Source organism: Etheostoma cragini, chromosome 9 (assembly GCF_013103735.1).
Source record: "Etheostoma cragini isolate CJK2018 chromosome 9, CSU_Ecrag_1.0, whole genome shotgun sequence".
NCBI classification, from domain to species: domain Eukaryota; kingdom Metazoa; phylum Chordata; class Actinopteri; order Perciformes; family Percidae; genus Etheostoma; species Etheostoma cragini.
In genome coordinates this window covers 7,449,308-7,471,425 of record NC_048415.1, presented here as the reverse complement: position 1 = coordinate 7,471,425, position 22,118 = coordinate 7,449,308, and the positions used below count along the sequence as shown (strand labels likewise).

The 22,118-nt window shown below is 39.7% G+C and overlaps 1 protein-coding gene across 2 annotated transcripts in view; it reads left to right on the top strand.

Annotated features, from left to right (window-relative positions):
- pde4ba (phosphodiesterase 4B, cAMP-specific a) overlaps positions 1 to 22,118 on the top strand; it is a 168,742-nt gene that overhangs the window by 25,955 nt on the left and 120,669 nt on the right. Inside the window, exon 3 of one of the 2 annotated variants that reach the window (XM_034881114.1) lies at positions 9,588 to 9,826. In XM_034881114.1, the coding sequence (XP_034737005.1) occupies positions 9,588 to 9,826 (239 nt within the window). Of the gene's footprint in view, positions 1 to 9,587; positions 9,827 to 19,251; positions 20,305 to 22,118 lie in introns of those variants that run through there. The other variant, XM_034881115.1, reaches the window with a different exon arrangement.

The following is a 22,118-nucleotide window of genomic DNA, read 5'->3' as shown; positions in this document are numbered from 1 at the left end:
ATGTGCAGGGCAATGCCCTAAAATGTATAGTGTTATTAGAGGGCGTATCGTTTAAATGACCCTGACCAAATACAGTAAGAGGTGTTATCAACATTATCGAATTAATTCAGCAAAAATGCAAATGACTCATTAGCTCTTATTACAAACCTAAATATTATTTATATAACTATAAGTAACTTTTAGTTGTTGTTAATGTGATATGATGCTGTGGCTAAGTAAATGTTATTTTTGTTCGTAAACCAACAACAACCTAAGTTTACATTTAGCTGACGAGGAGCTCCTGATTGTGCTAAAAATGACTGTTGAGTGTCAGAATCAAAGGAGGATGTGATCCACTGTAGTTTTGTTTTCCTAACAGTTCCTAATACCTGTCACGTATTTCTTTTATCAGAATATTTAAATAACTCTTTTTTTTTTTTCTAACCTTATAGGAGTAGATCAACATTGGACATTTTCTTAGAGTTACAACTTAAAGATACTACAAGCTGCTTCCAGTTATCAATCTACTAATCTAACTCCTTGAAAGAAAGCAGATATGTGTATATCTGTTAGTGGTCGACCAATATGTGTTTTTCAATAGCCAATATCAACATTAGGAGAGCAGGGCTGCCAATGGACAATATATAATGCCAACATTATGTTTCTCCCTGGCTTTACATCTGATAAAATGTAACATTTTAATAAATGTAACAAAATAGCTTTACTGACTAATATACTTGACCTGACTTGGTATTGTCTGCATTGTATCTGTTTGCTGCAGTAGGTCTGCACACTGTCTGCAGTGCACTTACCTTTTAATAAAACAAATGATCAACTAAATAAATGTCTACAGGTAATCAAAATACAAGATGTAAAAAACAACAACTTGTCAATGAAGCGTTAATAGAGTTTTAGTGCACTTAACAACATTTGTCAGTAAATAGCAGACTCTTGTTTCTGAGAGAAGATCATATGGTCTATGGAGAGGATAAACATTTGTAAACTTGCATTAAAGAAAATCGGTTAGGTTAGTGGCCTTCCCTAGTGTTGACTTACTTTGTACCACAGCAGCTACACTGAGATGGCTGCTTGCAGATGAGTCTGCAAAAATCTTTTGTGAATTGGCCCGGTGTGCACAGGCATCTGCCGATACGATTCTTTTTTTTCTGTATTTGTTGAAACCTTATTGTTTGTTTTTGCCTAAACCTCACCAAAACATAACCATTGAAGTGGCACATAGGGGCATCATGATGACCTTACGGTTTTGGAAGGCATTGACAAACAATGTTGTCTTTATCAGAAAATCCTCATATGGATCATTTTGCATTGGTGAGTTTAGATCCTTTTTAGGGATTTTTTATTAAATTAATTTTAGTCCTTCAAGTTAGTTTGTGAACATGTCTGTTAGTGACAGAAGACAAGCAATTACAGGTCAAAAAATGTTGGAACAGGTTTAATATCCTGTGTTGCTGTCCCCGATGCTATGCACCTGTAACTCAATCAAGAAAAGGGTTAACAGAAACGGGGGGGCCAATCGGAAGTGAGCCGATTGGTCCCCCTAAAGGTCTGATCCTAGATGCACCCCTGCTATTTTGGAAAGGCAAAAAGAAATTGCATAACTTCTGGTGTTGTTTGTTTGAAGAAGTTGTATTTATCAGTTGTCTCCTCATTCTCATTCTTAATCTCTCTTGCTGCCTTTCCCTGTCAGTTTCTCTCACTTCTTTAGCTTCCATCTCTTCTCTATCCTTCTACAGCACTTTCTCTCTCTCCCACTCCGGCTGGTGAGCTTGCATTTACAGGAAGCGCCGGTCAAACTGAACAGCTGTTCAATCTTTAATTAGAGAATTTGGAAACTGAGAGGTGAATGTTAGCCAGCGGAATCTTCCTTCTTCATCCTCGCTGCTCTGACCTGATCTCATTCACTCTTTACTCTCTTAAATACATCTAAGTCATCTCCCTCCACTGTCTCAATATCAGTCTTCACAAACACTGTCATCTTCTGCCACCGTGTTGTGTCTGATCAGGGCGAGAGGAGTGGCGCTTGTTACCACGGCAACAATAAATCTTCTCTCCCATGGTACCTTGGGATTATACAAACCGTGACCTCTTGCACTTCGCCTGTCAGTGTCTTGAGTTCATGGCTTGTCATTCTTTGAATGTCCTGTTATGTAGTTGGTGTGGTGCATGGTTCCCTGCATGTATTGATATAACTTACAGTTTGTGTCACTCTTTAACACAATCGGTGGTATGAATGCTGCTTTTCTGATTTCTAAGTTTTGATTTGATCAGTTCCAGTTTATTGATTTCATGTTTGTTTTTCCATGTTTGTTCTTGTGTATTTTTTTTTCATAAATTTGAAACAAAGTCTAGCCTCCAGCCTTGTACCATTCAATGAAATATTGAGTAATTTTAGAGATATTAATTTTTTTGTTTATTTACTATTTGTAAAACAATTGTGCCATATTGTGTTCAAATCTACTTTAGTCCTGAAACTATTAAGTAATTTTAGGTTGTAATCAAAGATTGTTTTTGCCTAATAACATCCTGATGGGGTAGGGAATTATTCTTAGAATAATTAAAAAAAAACTATGGAACAGCATGGATTCAGCCTGGATGTTAATCTGCTTCTCATGCTTTTTTACGTCTTAACTGTCTTCCCTGTCTGTCCAATAAACAGTCCATGCATGCATACTACATACATGAAGCAGAAACAGCTTGAATAGCCTTTGCAGATTACACTGAATGTCTTTGTGTGCTCAACCACATGAAGACATTTTTAACAATTCTTTAGCTAAGGAGAGGGAAAGTAGGTAATTTATTTTATTACTTGTCTGAGACACGGAGATTGGGCTTTTTCACAGCGATCAAGAAAAGATGATAAAAGAATTAATTCACCAAACTCTTTTAATATCCGGTTCATTTGTCAAACTCAGGGATATGTACACTTGTAAATGAACTGAAATGAGTTTATTTGTTCTAAGGTTTTATATTGTTAGTATATAAAAATATTAATACTAATAATTCATTTAAAAACCTTTGACGTAGTTGAAGTTATTAACAATAACTCTATTACAAAAGGGACGTAAAGACATACAGTACAAAAGCATACAAACGCAACTTCATCATATACTATTCAAACAACCCTTTCTTTGCAAGCCATGCATGTATTTGCAATCATACTCAAATATCTGTGTTCCACATGCACAGGTGCGCGTTTTAATTTGTGTGTTTAGCAAATGCACAGTGTGTACTGTATAAGGTGCATGTTTGCATGTTCATACTGCTGGAAGCTGTGCTCAGCTGTAGATGAAGCGGTCTTATTTCATACAATACTAATCAGTCTCTTTAAGTTACACTCCCTATGCTCCCTTCCCTCAGTCTTTCTCTCTCACTCATTTTCCTTTCAGTCTCAGGCTCCAGCTATCCCCCCTCCCTCACTTTCTCGTTGCTTTACTCACCCTTCTCTGCAAGTCCTCCCTCTCATGCCCTCATTTTCCTGTCTGTCAGACCTTTTCTCTCCCGTTCCTTATACAGCGCTCTCTTTCTTCCCTCTCCCACTCTGTATACCTCCCCCTCTTTAACTGATGGGAAGCAGGTGTTGTTTTCTAGGCTCATTTCCACCCTGTTGTGGTGTTGCTTAGGTGTCGAGAGTGCAGAGGGTTTAGGGCTGTTGGTGGGGGGGGGGGGGGGGGGGGGGGGGGGGGGGGGGGGGGGGGGGGGGGGGGGGGGGGGGGGGGGGGGGGGGGGGGGCTGAGCAATGCGATGGTCGAGGATGCCCTGAGATGCATTATGGTAAAAATATTTGAAGATTGGATGGTTTAAAGTTTTTTCATCTTACAGGGACACATGTATCATTAGGTTTTTCAGAGGTTAAGTGATTAACTTTCACTAATCTAACTAACTAACTAGTTAATCACAAAAGTATTTCATGATTTTGTTCTAAAGAGGGTTTTGAAAAATACTCCCAAATATACTTTCATAGAAAGTAGGGATAACCATAATACAAATTTTAGTCTTCTGAGCTTCGGTGAGTATCAACAGGTAACAGTATTCAAAGCTATGGCTGGTGGGAGGAGGGGGGGGGGGGCTGCTCAGGACTCAGCCAGCCTGTGATGTGCAACAGTGCCATTAGAAACAGCTGTTCACCATGTGTGTATGCGTGACTGTGTGCGTGTGTGATAGAAAGAGACTAATAATCAGAGGCCATGGCTAATGATATTGGACTTCTCTGCACCTGACCCATCCTCTCTCTCTCACAGACACACACACACACACACACACACACACACACGATTACACAAGATAATGTACCTTTGCAGCCTTGTCAACATTGAATATAAACCAGGAATACAGCACACATTGGACAAAGCCTTTTAAGAGTGTCCTCACCAGAAAAGCATTGGTCATCTGTTCAAACACCAACCTTTGGCTGTCATGTGATTTATGACCGTCCTCTACAGAAACAACAAAAACGCGCAGGTTAAACACCACAATGTTTATGAGAAGAGATGAAGCAGGGAGAAGCAGGATGTATTTCTAGCAAGGCAAAAACCGGATTATAGGATTTTTATCCCATCTCATATAAAACAATACTGGTTTCCTTTTACCAAGAAGATGACTATTCTCTAACTGTAGTAGCCCAGTAGATTCATGATGTATAAAGAATGCATAGGAATCGCCATACTTTTAAAAACAGAGCGGCATCTTTCAAGAATGTATAATGACTTCTTCGAAGTGAAAGCTTTACCCTGGGAATACAAGCAGAGATGTTAAAGTGCCGAATGTTTGTGGTATAACCCGACCAATACTGAATTTATAACACTGATACTCATATCAATTAGTATCCATTCATGATGTTTTTTTCAACATGAAGAGTTAGATGCATATTAGGCAGGAAATTCACTGTCAACAAATCAACTTGTCAATTCTCTCTGGTGGACAAACTACACTATGTAATGTTAACCCAGCTTGGCATTTCTGTTCTGCAATTTCTTGTTACTTATCAGCCAACATATGCAATATAGCGATATGTCTGCAATAAGCTAATATCAGTCTGGAAAATGTATCTGTCTAGCTCTAGTTAGTAGCAGGGGGCGTGTGTAACCCTTTACACTATAGGTACAAAGTAAAATAGACAAATCATTCGCTGTGGTCACATCTCTGCATTTATCAACATAATAGGTGATTAAAACAATTAGCTTTGAGGCTGATGAGTCAGACCATTTAGAATTGATTTAGGACTTTCAATTCACACTTCCATCTCTTTCTTCTCTCAGCCAATCAAATGTTCCACTACCTCCCAACTCTATGTAAAGAAAAGCAGTAATGACTCACATGGAGGAACACTTTCCAAGAGATCATGATTAATGTGTAATAGAGCTGTTAAGTCGGGTGGCCTCTGCATTGACCATACTTAACTACAATAGCGTCGTTGTCTGATGAAAACCATGTATGTCCAAAATGGTTGTTTTTCCAAAAATTGTGAAAAAGGCTTATTTAAAAAAAAAAAAAGATATTGAACTATTTACCTCAGACGGAGTGAGATAAAATCACCTCTACACTGTTTAGATATTTAAAAACCCCACAAACTGACTTAAAGGGTGACCTATAGCATTGATTTATGAAAGACGCACTATGGACATACAAGGTTTCTGCCTGACAGCGACGATACATTAGTGCAAGTTGCTGTGGATACAAGAAGTTGATTTATTGAAAACCATGAAAAAAAAATTCATTACACTAGCCTTAAAGATGGAAGATGGAAACGGTTATCGCTTTGATGCCTTTTTAAGCGTTAGTGTGGCGCAGACATTTGCAGGCGTCCAGCTTGGTGTTGTCATCTGTCTGTATTTCTGTTCAGTGCGATTGCTACTGTGAGGACATTATCTGATTTAAGAAATGATTGCCACTTTATATTAAGCTCTATCTGTGTCTTTATGAATGTGTCCTCAACTCTGCTCTTATGTTTCTTCTGTGTTGTATGCAATTTTTTTTTCTTTCTCTCTATGCTGGGCCTTCTCTCATCTAATATCACCATCCTCCATTTTCCTTTCTTCCTCCTCTCTGCTCTGCAGTGCAGTTCTTATCCCTCCCATATCTCACTTTGTCCTTGCCTTTCCACCACACTCCTCCTCCATCTCCTCTCTGAGCTATCAAGGCGAAGTACTGTTGCCTCTTCCACCTTACTCATGAGAATAGTAAGGAAGGCAGGCAGTAGTTTCCTTTCTGTTTCTTTTTTTTATACTTAAAGAGGGCACCGCAGCAGAGCCTTTTTACTGCTTTGTATTTCATTACATATTTCTGCTGTTTAAGTTTAATTACTATTGTTAACTAGCATTTTGGTTAGCAATAATTAGCCTGTGACTATGTTTTCTCCTAACATATACAGTACCTACGCTCTCCGTCTCTGCTGATTGGGAATGATTGAGATTTCTCTCCGCACTGCCAGAAGACTTACAACTTTCAGAAAGTTAACTCGCGTTACATCTACGTCGTCAAGCTCAGTTGGAGGCTGCGCAGTAACGCCTAGCCATCACCGGAAAAGTGCTTCTTATAGACTTCACTGCTCTCCGTCAAAGTATAATGCCGTTGCTTTGTCCATTTCTTTTACGGACTATGGTTTGTGCAGGTAATGACTTTAGGAGTATTCACTTCCTGGTGGTAACTTCTTAAAAATTGAGTGTTTTATAAAGTTTCTAAGTCTGAAGTTTTTCCACCTGTAGATTTTTTAAGTTTTGCTAAAGTTTTGACTGTTTAAATATGGCTACATTACTATTTACAGCAATATGCAAAACAAGCCACATAACAGCAAAGACACAAACTTCAAACTTCAAATCCACAGTATTTGTAGGCTGATTGACTGACTGACTGATTGATTGATTGATTGATTGATTGATTGATTGATTAACAATATAATCCCTGAGAGGAATTAGTTTGCAGTACGGGCACAAAATGAAACCTACAGTGAAATTATGCAGAGTAAAAATAGTCAAAGACTGAGTCCACCCCTGGCACACACCCAATTCCAGTGAATGCACGGAACACATTGCTATGGAGCACAAATCTAAAGTGCTTATGCAAGTTCAATAATTCAATATGAGCATAATGGTTTCTGTTACTGAATTGCTGAACAGCAGCACTCAGAGACAAATAGCACGTAAAGCATTTAGTTCCAAGCTCGGTGAAATTCAAGCATTCAATATATATATGAACAAGACCCAAAACCAAAGTAGACAACGGCTAAATACAAAAACACAGATGAAGTGTCACACTGTGAAATACAATAAGTTCAATTTTTATTCAGTACAACTGAAAAATATCTGCATTAACATTCTTCATGAATAAATGGTAATCTGCAATGGATGGCTGGAGGCAAACAATGCGAATGTTGAGGTTTTTAAAACAAAATAGAACAAAGTCCCCAAATGCATCCGCTGTAGCTGCTACCACCAACATGCAAATTAAGTCTGATATTCAATATCCTTGTTTACCATTAGCTCTGATTGAACGGAAAAAACAAGTCACAACCCATGCTGCTAAAAGTCAGCAACATTTGTCTTATTCTGTGTGAAGCAAGAATTCATTTAGTTTGTTATGCTTCCTATCAAGATCTTTGGCACTGTGTAGTTAGTTTGATAAAGCACAGAAGCCGCCGTGAGTAAGCGGGGGAAGGCAAATGGCCAAGAAGAGCTGTTGTGGGACTAAAAGTGGGAGGCTGTGTTCACCAGAGAAAGGACTTACTACTGAAGACCCAAAAAGTTAAGCTTAAAAATATAGAATCAGATGAAATGATTTGGTCGTTTATTTTTCCTCTGCACTACTGCCAACTCTGACTAGACTTGTACAGGACCAGGAGTAAAAAAAATGTTTTTTTTTACCTTATACTTTTATTTACTGTATAAAGCTTCCTACACTATCAACAAGGAATGGTCTTGTCTGTCTCTGTGTCACTGTATCTCACCCAATGTAAACTGGGATTGGCTCCAGCCCTCACGCAACCTCCTCGAGGAAAAGCTTGCACATCTAACGGGTGGATGGATGGATCAAATGATCTGTCCATTTTTTTCTCAAGTAATATTTCGTCTAAAAAATATCAGAAAATAGTGAGATTTGTCGAGCACATTTCCTTATCAGCCTAATGTGACATTTGTGTGAAATAGACCAAAATATATTAAATATACAATACGATAGAAAAATAATATAAGACAAAGAAAAGTGATATATTGTCACGAGAAATACACTGGAAATCCGAAATATTTGTCATTTTCACCTGAAAACGACTTGAAATATTAAGTTAATGTCAAAATAGTTGCTCATTAATTTTCAAATTTAAAGACCCTAAAAAAGAAAGTGACCCATCTTTAGATTTTAAAAAAATAGGCTAAAATGGCTTATACCAGGTCAACCAGAAGAGACAAATAAGATAACTCTGATTTTGCATTTACAATGCAGTATATTTGGTTTTAATATGATAGAATCTGCTACATGTTAGATGTGTAGGGAACTTCTGTGCATATTGTATGCCTCTGTTTGTTGCTGAGCACATGGGGTGTCTTGAAGCTTCTAACTCTACCTACATCCAGCCTGAGCTTCCCAAACAAATAACACCCTATATTGGACAACTAGGTTATGAGTAGTTAGTTAAAGGGTAGCCTTAGGAAAAAAAGAACATTACCAGATTGGTTAACTGATTTTTGAATAACCGTGTAAATTGATAAAAATAAATAAAAAAAAAAGAAGTAATTGTGGATAAAAGGTGAGAAGCTGCTATTCCTTTTTGTGAGTGTATAAAGGAGGTATTTTTTAATCCTTGTCATACTGACGATTTCTGAGATGCTAAATAACGCCCTGGTTTTCAGAACTATGAATGCACACTAACAAGACCAGATTGATTATGCCCTTCAGATTTGCATGTGCATTTGACTGTGCAGCTGACAAATAAACATGTCATTTATGCCCTGCAATTAGTTTGCTACAGACAGTACACGCTAACAAGAACAATTAAACCTGAAAATGAGGTGGAAGGGAAGAGTAGAAGTTTTGAGGAGGGATATGTGTGTGAAGACATTGATGAAAAAACAAATACAAAACAGACTTGTGAGATTTATTTTCGCAGATCTTGTTTTGACATTTATTTAAGTCATTAGAATGTGGGCCTTCAAAGGTTTGATGAGTGATTGACATTTTTTTACTAACTCCACTTTATGACGTAGAATTTGTTTTTTGATTTATTTCTATGTTTCTTTAAGACTTGAAAGGCTGGGAAAAGGGAAAGGAGGTGTCAGGCTTATAATAGGTCACCAGAGGGACTGAGGTGTAGTGCTTTACCCATGCGGCTCCATCTTTAGTCAGAAACCGACTTGTGGCGCCCCTTAGTGGGCAAACATCTGATAAGCTGGAGAAAAAAGTTGTGGTTTAGAAATTTAAACACAGGTTTTTCATTGAAATGAAAGAAAGACTAATATAATAAGTTGAGTTATTCAATATTCCTTTCATATTGTATTATATTGTGTCTCTAAATATTTCCACTTATCTTTCTCTAGGTGACTCTAAATGAATATTCAAACTACATTTCCCTCACTTCTTTCTTCATTTGTTTCTCTTCTCAGGACTGCAAAGAGCCTCAAGATTGCTGTTTCAGTGAGTCTTTCACATCTCCGTCCTGCACACTGGGTGTTGACCTGCGCCGTGGCCGACGCCGTTTCTCTGGCAACTTGCAGCTTCCCCCATTGTCATGGCGTCAGGGGGAGAGGTCGCGGACACCTGATGACGAAATCATGACCAGGCCAACGTCCTTGCCCTTTGGAGCCCCTCCCAGGATAGACATCACGCCCGTTGATCCTGAATGGTGAGTGGACAGTAAAATCAAAGGCAATACAACTCAACATGCTCTATGGTAGCAGAACACTTCATTGTTTATGACACAATGTAAATGTACAATCGATCTAAACATAAGGCTGCTTTTCTTCGTTCCTGAGGAGTTAGTCTCACTTTGCCAGACCATCCTCCTTTGGGGTCTGGCTAAAAACTGGTTTATTGGCATTTCTTTAAACCAATCACAATCATCGATCAGCTCCGCAAGAGCTGTTGCAAAATAGCCTCTGGAAGGAGCTTGTTTTGGTGGAACGTGATTGTTCAAAGTTGTTTTAGTCATGCGAGAGAAAACTCTGATTGGACAGATAACCTAGCTAGCCGTCTGGATTTACGAGATCTGAGGAGCAGTTCACCACAGTCATTATAAATCTGAGTTTAAAATTCCAACACAAAATAGCGGAAAGAAACGGACTACTTGTTGACATCCCGGAAGTTGAATGTCGAGGATATAGACTAGGGGTGCAAGGGATCACAAGACTCAGGGTTCGGAACGGACCACAGTTTTGAGTCATGAATTGGATCAATTTTTGATGACCACAAAAAAGTGGGAATTTTAAATGATTTATTAAAAATGTAATAGGAACTTCTTCTTCCAACTTCTTTCACCAGTAAATTGCTGTTAAATGACAAAAAACAGATGAGAAAAAGATATTTATCAATAACTTTGAATGCACCACAAGGCTTACCAGTTTCAAGAAAACGCCTTTAGTCACGTCTGTGTTTTTCCGACAACAGCAGTGACCAGTGCTGGTTTGTGTCTTTTAGCTTGTCTTGCAGAGACAGAGAGCATAGGTACATGTTAGGAGATAACATAGGCACAGGCTAATTATTGCTAACTAATTATTTTTTATTACTAACTAAAATGCTAGTTAACATTAGTAATTAAAGTTAAACAGCTCCTGTAAATCAAAACTGCCTGCGAGCTTATCCTGTACGAAAACGCCTGCTATGGAGCCAGAACATAAGATATAAGGTAATGGAGCCTTTGATACATTGTTGTGGTTCTTTAGAAACAGACAATGGACAAATAGAGTCTTTAAACGCTTTAGATGTAAAGTGATTTGCTGTCAAAGTGGCACCAAAATGAATGGAAGTCAATGGAATGCTGACCGCGGGTGATGGCTTGTTGGCAACAAAATGGCTAGTCTGGCTTGCCCCCTTGGTTTAATCCAGCTGCTAGCTAACAGTAGTCAGAGACAGCGCCTATAAACTGGCAGATGGGGGTGGTTATCCTCATTAGTGTTAAATGGTTTCTGCTTTGTTCCACATATTAGGGTATCGCACTGCTTGGGAAAGCTTAGGCCAGGGTGTTGTAGATGAGTCTCCAGCGGCTTGTTGAGCTACAGCTTTTGAGGGAGCAATGTGGCTTTTGTTTTGGTTGTGGAACAGGGGACTAGTTACAAGAATACAAGAGGGGTCAATGGTAAATACGTAGCCGGCCTGGAAATGTTCTGTACACTTGAAGAACACTTGTGACTGTGTCTCTTCAGACAAGCAGACATTAATCGACATTAAATAATCATTAAAAAAAAAGTAACACATTTTTTCATACTTAGTTGGGGGGGGGGGCGCTAATCATTGGAGACAAAGTTATTCTTATTTGCAAAGTAGTAAACCACAGGATCCCCCAGTCATACTGAGCAAAGACTGGGCTTTGGAAATCTTGTTAGTGTCACTCTCTGCATTACTGACTGATCTGTCATGTTGCATTCAGCTTGTTGAAATGACACTTGTTTCATTATTTATGCACCATGCCTTACGCACAGTTGTTGCGCATGCGCGCACGTGCATGCGTGCGGGCGTGTGCAATGTTAGTATTTTAGAACTTTAAATGGAGTTGCCAAGTGTTTAATTACGTTCAGTTAGATAAATAAGATCTGCTGGAAAGGTTGGTAATAATCAGTCCTAATTCATGCTGCACTAAAGTGTATGTGCATATGTGTGTATTGTATGTGTGTGTCCTGTCCTGGTGACCTTTTTTGCTCATAACCTTTTTTAGCTAAATAACGCCTCCATGTGACCGACTGTGAAAGATTGTACATGTCTACAAGCAGCTAAATTAAAGGGGAATACCAGTCAATTCCAACAAGTAGCTCTGTAAACTTGCCCTGTTTAAGCCTGTTTGGTGCTAACTCTAGCAGGAGGATAACTTAGTGTTGGCATCACCAATAGTTTTAATTTTTCACTCTAATGACAGCACTTCAAATTTACAAACAACAGAGCTATGTATTGGAATCAACTGGAATTCTCATTTAAAGAGTGATCCAGAGTGATTCACATCTTAAAAGACCTAAAAAGATAAAACTCCTGAATTTCAATAGCAGTAATGTTTTTCTTCTTTTATCTTGTTGATTAATTCATGACCCCTCAAATTTGTCTTGTGACCCCCTTTGGGGTCCCAAGCCATAGGTTGGAAACCATTGCTCTTGGTCACTTCATTCTTACCATCAATGCAGTGCCTACAAAACAGTTATTACCATTCATTATAAAGAATTACCCTATATGATAGAGAAATTGTTGGCATACCCATCTTTTTATTTTCAAATAGCTTCTTTTAGCGATTATTTTCCTTGTTATTTTTTGAATAATTGATTAAGTCTATTCAATCTAACAAATGTCAGAAAATAGTGAAAAACGCTTGTTAGAGACGTTGAGAAGTGATTGACTGAATGCTTTAAGACCTGGAATTTCTTTTTCTACCAGAAGAGTGCAGTGTTATCATGGTTTAATAAATGGGCTTACACATTTATTCACACATACTGACTGGTCACAGATTAAAGGAAAAATCTGAATAAATGAGTAGAAAAACATAAATGCAGAAGCTTTTACACCGGGGTTCACTGCTGATGAGGGTGTTTGATGAGGATGAAAACAAAGTGAATAATTTACTATAGCCTTTGCGGTCACCAGATCTCAAACCAATTTAACACCTGTGGGAGATTGTGGGTTACTCAGTGCTCTCCACCAACCATTATGAAAACACCAAATGAGGAAATATACTGTATATCGTCACAGAGAGTTTCTATGGGCTTTTCTGGAGAATTGTGGTGGTTATTTGTAACTCATCTGAACATATGTGTATATCTATTTTATTTTTATCGAATTTGACAATGACTTCTATTTCCTTATGTCAACAGCAAGTTTATTGTTGGCTGCGCAGTCCGCTTGGGCAACTGCAGACTTTATAGCAGGTGCGGTGTGTGTCAGTTGTCAGTAACCCTGGTGGTGAGGCAGACATGTTTCCCCCGGTGTGCTTTTCCCTCCTGGCCTTACCGTCTTTTAAAAAGCCATCACACTATGTCTCCTTCAGGCATCAATGCTGCTATATAACATCAGGGTCAGCAGAACCTTCCTGAAGGTCCTCAACTCGGATTACTCCCATCTGTAGTGATGCCTACAGCTGGAAGCTATGTGTGTGTGTGTGTGTGTTTAATGTTTAAGCACCAGTGATCCACACAGTTCCTTGTCTTCTCTTAAGCCTTCCTTTCTCTTGTATTTATTTAAGGGTTTTCATTAATGTTTGGAAGGAAGTGGAGGGAGCAAGAAGTTATTTTGGGATCCAATTATTTTTTATTTGTTTCAGAGTGCCTTATGGATTGCGTGTGGTCAGTCAGTGTGGTGCATAACTTAACTGTAAAGGAGTGTCAATGACTGAAAGTCGGCACTTATTTAAAAATACTCCACGTGTGTGTCGAACAGAATGTATCTTGTGCATGTTTAGGACACATACATTTAGGGGTAGGGGGCATTTGAATAATTGGCGGAACATCCGGTGCCCCCAGATGTCCCTCAACTTGCTAAAGTCTCTGTGTTTTGGGAAACCACGTGAAACTTGGAGCTAGCAGGCTACATGCTGAAAGGGGAAAGTTTTGAGGAACATTTTGATCGTGCAACAAGGCAGACCAAGGCAGATGTTTTGGGAATGATTGCCCATGGACAAAATACACATGGCAATACACTGGTAAGAGCTAATTACGTTAAACCGTGTATCCAGCGAATTTAATTAGAAATGCTAGCTGATGCAAAACTAAGATGAAAATACTAGTTAGTAGTAGTTTGCAGTGTATTTGTTGGTTAAGACCAACACCATAAATTACCCTACGCTTTTCATGTTACTGTGAATCTCTTTGACCCGACTTCTTTAAGTTCCAGTTTGATTGACTTCGGCTCTCCAGTGTCCAGACTGTTTGAGAGAGGGAGAGAGCATAATCATTCAGTAAATATTGTTTCCTTATATTCTTATATACCAGCAGAGCAAACTAATACAAGCAGCACAGAAGGAGAGATGCTGCTTTGCTATAGTGAAAGAAGGACAGTGATATAAGATTTACAGTATAGTTATGGATAAATGTTACATAACTAACAACTTTGTTTATTTGTTTACAACTCTCCCCAGGCTATTTCCTGTCCCCTTTGCTTTTGGCCACAATACATGAATACATATTGGCAGGCAAATTTCGCTTTGACTACAGCTTTTGCCTTACTGCATTTTTTTCTTCTTCTAGTTTTCAAGAATGCCAAACAAACATCATAAAAGTTGACCCATAGCCATTCACAGTATTTACACAAGAGAAAAGGGGAATGATCAAATGGGATATGTTCTGCTTGAACCCAGCACCAGCATTATTGTGTTCTGTAAGCCTATTAATAGAGTTATGTAAGATGTTGTAGCATTTTGGAAAGTAAATTTCTGATCTGTAAATATCGCCCAAAACAATACAGGAAGTTGGAGGTGTAAAATTCAGGAAAATATATTATTTGTAAGTAATAAGATTAACTTCTATGAAAAGGTTGTACTGTAGTTTCACTGTAGTTTGTTGTAATTAAGGGATACATTAGACATGAAAGACAAAAGCAGGATTATAATGCCTGGTACTAGCCTGCATGTCCATTGCATACTAAGAATGTGCAGAGTGCTTGTAAACATGTATCTATTTAAAGTCCAACCCAGTGCTCTCTGTGATGTATAATGATATAATTTCCCGCCATGAATGAATTTTGTCATTTCGGATCCGTCTCCAAATTTGATTTGAAACTATATTTGGATTCACTCTTCACCCTGGGTCGGGATGACACTAGTCAGATTATGACTCGTCTGCACTCTGTGTACTTTCTTTGTGAAGTGTGTTGTTCTCTCTGCTGGTGTTCCAGACGGCTTTTGTGTGGGTGTAAGTAATCTGCACAGCCAGTAAGCAGAATTGGATCTTACATATTTCATTTTAACATGCACAGAGGCCAAGGCAGACACATTATGCACAAAAATTATACTTGTCTTGATGGGAATTTCCATCTATTCAGTTCCAACCCTACCATGTATATGAAAACCTAACTTGGACTTTAGCTTGGAAATTCAGCAGACTAACTAAATGTTTTGCACACAGTTTGACAGGAACAAAACTTTGATTTCAACTTCATCTGAGAACATTTAAATTATCTTTTTAGTTGAATAGGTGGGGCTCTTGGTGCAACATTACTATCAATCTATGGGGAGGGAAAATGCCGCTCACCTCAGCTTCACCAGAACATCAACAGTCAACATGCATCTAATATTTCCACATAATTTTGCATGATTATACAGCTTAGCTAGTGGAACATTGGATGGTCAAATATGATCCAGTCTTATGCTAAATCCTTGGAATGGAGAGTCATGTGCTCCACAGTTTCATCAGCTTTGGGAGAGTTGTGGTTTAGAGGAAAAATAATCTGTTTTTATCTGCAATTACCTCGGCTTCTCTGGTTGTCACTTTTTGTTGCATGGCCATCCTCTCCTATCTTAATTTGAGTTAAACTTCACAGTTGTTAAGTCCGTTGGGCTGTGAGTTGACACTGATCGTTGACACCGATTTCACCGAACGTAAATAGGATAACTGTCTTCATGCTACAATATACTGAAACAACCCTGGGAGAGGTTTGTAGCATCACTCTTTTTCTGTTCTTGATTGTACACGGAGGAAATAGTAAGAGGTTATCTTCAAATCATAATACACTTTAATTGTTTTCTCCAGATTTCTCCATAAACAACATGGAACCCCTTTTCTAGTGTTCTCTGCTGTCATTTTTTACTCATATTTTTCACTGTGTTTGTTTTCTATTTAATAAGCTTTGATCCTTTGGCTCTATTTGCATTGATCACTTGGATATAATTCAAATGGATAAAAAAGTTCAAAGCATCTTTTTATATCTGCTTTCTCTTTGTGTTTGCCCCCTAAACCCACAACACGGATCTAATCTAATCTTATCTAATAACACGCATGCACTCCTGATCACCTCCATCTGACCCACACACTCATGATAAACACACACATTCAGACACACACTCAAACACACACACACACACGCACACACACACACACACACACACACACACACACACACACACACACACACACACACACACACACACACACACACACACACACACACACACAGGGCCTAAGGTTGTTCTGGTTCCCCTCCTTAGGATTTTATCGTGGGAGACCTAAGACAAAGGCAACATGGGGCAGGCTGACGCAATGTTGTGACATTATGGAAAGTGACAAGTCAGGCTTAGAAGGGCAGGGATTCTTATAAGACGTTTAACCCTACACTCATTCAACAATGTAGGGAGATTAGATAAAAACCAGAGACAATTGCTCAACATAGTATCCCAGAACCCAATAAGACAGCTTCAAATTATTTTCAAAACTATAACTCGAAAGGTAATTTACAATGTTTTTTTTTTTTTTTTTTAGCCATGCCATTGGAGTGGCGTGTCTGAAAGTCAGTCTGTCCGCCATCTTGGACTGAACAATCTTAACAACTATAAGATAAGAGAACAGACATTCGTGAACACAACTGGATGGATCCTACTGACTTTGGTGACTTCCTGACTTTTTTCTTAGCACCACCACAAGGTTGACATTTGTGGGTTTAAGTCAAATGTCTCAGCAACTATTGGATTGCCACAACATTTGGTGTAGATATTGATGTCACCCTCAGGATTAATTGCAATCACTTGGGTGATCCCTTAACTTTTTAACGTAGCTCCACCATTTGGTCAAAATTTCAGTCCGCTCAATTCTATGTGTTCATTGTTGATCAGAAAATGTCTGCACTGCCAACTCCCAGTGATGAGCAAAGCAGCAAATTGACATGACTTGATTTCCATTTAAGTCTCGTCACAAGTCAATTCTCTCTCCTGGTCAGGACAAACCCTCCATCTGTGGCATTGCTGATGAGATTTAAATGTAGAAATTTGTCATCCAACCCAGCTCTATCCCAGGCTCTCATTTAAAGAACTACATTTTGACTCAGCATCTGTTCCCCTGTCTAATTCAACTATGTCAAAAAAAACACTGGCTGTTGATTGTGCATCTTACATACACAATCGTGTACAGTATGTGCATCCATGTACGGTACTTTCATCCAATGTGCTGCTAATGGGAACATTGAATGATGTGACATGAGACACAAATGCTTTCTTAATTTCTTTGGCAATCAATGCTCTATAGTCGCAGCACAGGAATGGTCGGATCTGTGTGCAGTGCCGACTGGTTAAATTCATTAAGCTAAATTAGGGCACTCATTTTTGTGGAAGCCAGCCTTTTACTTTGCAACCATTTAAGCTGTTCTAAATGAGCTGATCGTTTCCTGCATCAGACTACCACTCATTTTTGAGAGTTTCACTTTTAATTTCTGCTTTTTCAGTTGCTCTCTTATTAGCGATGCTGTTACCGTGCTTGTAAATGTTTTCTTTTGTACACAACTAATCACTGTCCCATTAATCCATTCCTCGGCAAAACGCACACCTTTCATGTTATCAACAAAGGCTTTGCTCCTTTGCACACACAGCATCCAACATTCCTGTCTCAAACAAAGTGCACAGCTTTTTCTCCTTCCGAACTCTTCTCCTGTGCATGTGTCCAGTTATGGGGAAGATCAATCAAAGTTGCAACAAATGCTGCCCCAGTCGTGCCCCACACCTGCATGTTTGTCGTCCTCTCTCTTGAGATGCTGTTTCTTAATGAAGCCTCAACTTTTACCAACAGTGGGAAATGTTGCAAATTCTTCAGCAGATATACTAGCAGTAGCAGTGGTAGAAACATGACAATAACTAACGCTAATGTTACATTGGATTATCTGGTTTTAGTTGTTACTTGAAACGGCAGACTCCTCGTTAGCCCTCCGAGCATTGTTGTCTTATGTTTTTTTTTTTTTGTCAATCCAAAGTTAATGAACTCTTGTTTGCGTTTTAACATTGGTCCATGGAAAGTGACTGAATCTTTGGGCTTCAAAAAATGTTCACATGGTGTGCATAACAACCAGTTTACCTACAAGAATTGAATTCTACCAGGATGTATTAGTCTGGAAGAAGATACAGGTCCGTTATTTTTAATCCTGTGTCCACTGTTTTTTTGTGAAGTATTTGTTTAACCTGGTACTTGGAGTAAAACAGGAGAGTGACAGGGAAGAAAGAGCCAGGGAATGCCATGCATCATTGGCCGATGCACACTCTTATATGACGCATCACATTACTACGAGTGTTTTCTTCTTTATATACAGGCTTGGTAGGACTATTTTCAAAAGTTTTATTGGCAAGCTTTTTGTGAGAAAGCACTCCATGTTTCGATGGCTCAGAATCATCGGTGACTAACAACCAAAACAAATCCGCAGACAAGCTCACACATCCAATACTCGTCACGCTGCCATTCTGCCTCTTCTGATGTTCCACTTGGATTTTTCTCCCTCCTGTTCTCTGCTCTCTACCTTTAGGGCATTTCCCCTCTTTTTTGTCTCTTCTTTTCTTCACTCTGAGTAGCCCTTTGTGTGTGTGGATCAATTTCTTTCTTTCTTTTTTTCTTTCTTGCTACATCTTATTGTCTTGTCAATCTTGTGGTTGGATTGTTTCAATTCAGATAGAATTGTGTGTGTGTGTGTGTGTGTGTGTGTGTGTGTGTGTGAGAGAGAGAAAGATTGTACATGTAGATAGATTACAACGGAATATACTGTATGTAGGAAGATGATACGTGGTTGCCTTCTTAGTACAATTGGACTTTTTATGTACAGGCTATGCTTGCTTTAGACTGTTTATTTGAATTAGTTGACCTTTGGCGCAGTGTGTATGTTTCTCCTCACTGATGCCCATTAAGCTGTTTGCTTTTATCTCCCTTCCAAATTGCCATTTTTCTTTTGGCCTGCACTCCCCAGTTGCCTGCCTCACGAAAGGTCACAACATCATCAGCAACATTAGCACAAATCCCGGCTAAACAGAAATTAAATAATAAATCTGACGACCTGTTACTGTGCCTGCCTGCTTGTCGTCACAACAACCACTAACCAATCCTATAGCTGGGGAGGCGTGGCTTGCTCTCGCTGCGTGCCTGCTCTCATCTCCTTGTGTATATTCTGAATGAAACAGCAAGTGAAGCATTTGCCTGCATGCTGTCCTGTGCTCGGCTCACCGCTCTAACTGCGAGTGAAGGTAAATTTGACTTGAGGCTCGGCATAGTGGGAGTCACTCTGTGCCACACCGGGAGTGCCTTTGGGAGAAGTGGGGGTTGTTTGCAGAGAGGAGGTCATTCAAGCAGTGCTTGATGGAGGGGAGAGCAAGACAGGAGGAGGTAGACAGCAGTTTTCAGCCCTTTTAAATCTTTCATAAGGGAGATCCTTCAACATCAAGCTGCCTGGGTGGACATTGCAAAAGAGCTGGTACTGAGGTGTGTGTTTGGCAGGCGCCACTAATTACACAGGGACATAGAGAAAAAGAAGCAGAGTTATAGAGCACTGGGGTGAGCGTGTTACAGACAGCAAGACCAGGAGGGAAATAGTAGAGAAGCATTTTTGAGAATAGGAATTCTTCTCTTCTGCAAGAAGTAGATGTGACCCTATTGTGGGCGAAGCTCCTCTGAGAACCTCTGATGAACAGAAGACCAGCAGGAAAGCACGGTGCATTACTCAAAGGAAAGAAAGAGGGAGAGGGCACGCCTGCCGGCTGGCTAATCCTTGACCCTGTGAAGAACGGGCAACACAAACAACAAAAGGGTATGATTGAGCTGGCCTTTTTTTCTGGGTGAATGTTTGTGTGTGAGGTAGCCTCAATCTTTCCGCCATAACATTTCAACCCAGCGTAAACTTCTCTGTGGCAAGAGAAGGATGAAATCAGCTGTACATGACTAGCTGATGTGACTGAATTGGGATGGAAAGGGCAGAATTTAAAAAAGTAAAGAAAGACTCAACCCAGGTTGCAGGGATGTCATCCAACGAGCTGAGCGTTGAAATGGATTCCTGCATTCGGACATTCAAGGAGCACATGCACTTGGAGCTGGAGCCTCCAAAAATCCCAGGTGTGGTCGGAGGGAAGAGGGGCGCCACATCCCCAAAACTGTCCCCAAGAAGCTCCCCGCGCCTCTTCCGCAAGCTGATGGTCAACAAGAGCATACGCCAGAGACGACGCTTCACTGTAGCCCATACCTGGTAAGGCCAGTGGTGGTGGGGTCATTGAAAAAAAATACAGTGGGAGCAGGGGGAAAGCTGGGTTTGAACATGAAAGAAACTGTGTAAATGTGTAGGGCTTGAGGGGTGGGACACAGGATTAGAGTAAGGAAAGATAAAGTGGGAAGGGAAAAAGGGAAACTTAATGGGATTGAGTTTGTGGACGGGGTGCTTAAGAGAAATGGCAAGTAACAGCAGAAACAGCAGAAAACAGAAAAGGGAACAGAAAGAAAAGGAATGTGACCTGAGACAGACCTATCATGCACGATGAGAGGTAGAGGGTAAAGAGACAGTCAACAAGGGGGAGAAAGAATAATATCTCCAGAAAAAGTGAGAAAATGCAAAAAAATGAGGTAGATGGTACAAAGAAATATCTCCTAAAAAGAAAACTGTTTTATGACAAAATTTTGAGGGGGCCCAAAATTTACAAGAGATCTGCTGTCTGGTGATTTGTCACTGGGTTAGATGATTACATAATGGAATGAAATCCCATTCAGCAGGCTCCCCTGTCCTCCATTTTGATGAAGTGTATCCCAGCCCTGTACCTGGGTGAAGTGTGTGTGTGTGTGTGTTTGTGTGTGTATTTGTGTGTGTGTGTCTCTGTCTGTCTGTCTGTGTGTGCCTGCATGTGTGTGTGGATCAGTCCTTTTGGATTTTTGGTTTTGGATCACTGCAGCGATGTGGAGGGAGTGTTAGGTGTGTTATGCAACCTGGTGGTTGCTAACCTTTTTTGGTTCACAACCTCAATGAACCAATGGATTTCTACATAACACAACATAACCTCAACTCAAAATGACAAATACATTGCAAAATCACACAACATGTAATCTGCTTCTATTCACATCTAGTTGTTTCATTTACATGTTATTTCTCGTGGCACATTTCCTAGAAGAAGTCCAGTAGCTGCGAGTCTGGCTTCTTCAATCTAACAAGATCGGAGCATCATGAAAATTATGTATTTTTTTTAAAATGTAAACCGCAGATTATTTGCCTCATTTTGTGCCCCATCCCCCACCCTCTTCCTCTCCCTGGGTCTACCTCTTCATTTTGCAGCAGTTAGGCAAACAGTAGATGTGAAAGGAGGGCTTGCTATGCTATGCAATGTATGGATTAGAGACGAGGGAAATGAGTTGCTGTGGTTTGACTACAAAGGCTCAAGGTGACTTTTCTCATAGAATATAAAAACATCCGTTACACTGAATCTATTCAAATTAGAAAGCTGCAGTCAGAGTTGCTTTGTTTTCTTTATTGTATGAGGTCTGTGAAAGTAAAAAACCATTGTCTGCAAAATAAGTTAGCATATACCCCAAATCTCTGAAATGGGTTACATGTATACAAATTTGTGGAAACATGATGACTTGTCACTACTTGCTTGGGGAGGGGGGGCACGGGGGGAAGGGGGGGGGGGGGGGGGGGGGGGGGGGGGGGGGGGGGGGGGGGGTCGTCTGTTTCTGTTGTGGGATAAGAAGGAAAGGAGATAAAGAGATAAGAATCTGCTCCTGTATTTTGTGTCAACATGCAAGGTTGTTTATATGATGGAAACCAGATAATGTGTGTGTTTTCGTCTGTGCTGCGTGTGTCACGTAGTGCAGTCACAACTGTTAATATGTCCAATTATGTATATATGTTTTTATGCCAGAGCCATATGTGTTTTTGGATGCATGGTAAATGTATGTCTGGCTCTCTCCTCGCTCCCCAGCAGCAGTCAAAACGGGGGATTAATGTCTTTTTATCTCTTCTCTCTGTCATTGTAGAGCCTATTTCAGACGTAGAGATTTTATGGGGGTTGGGTGGGT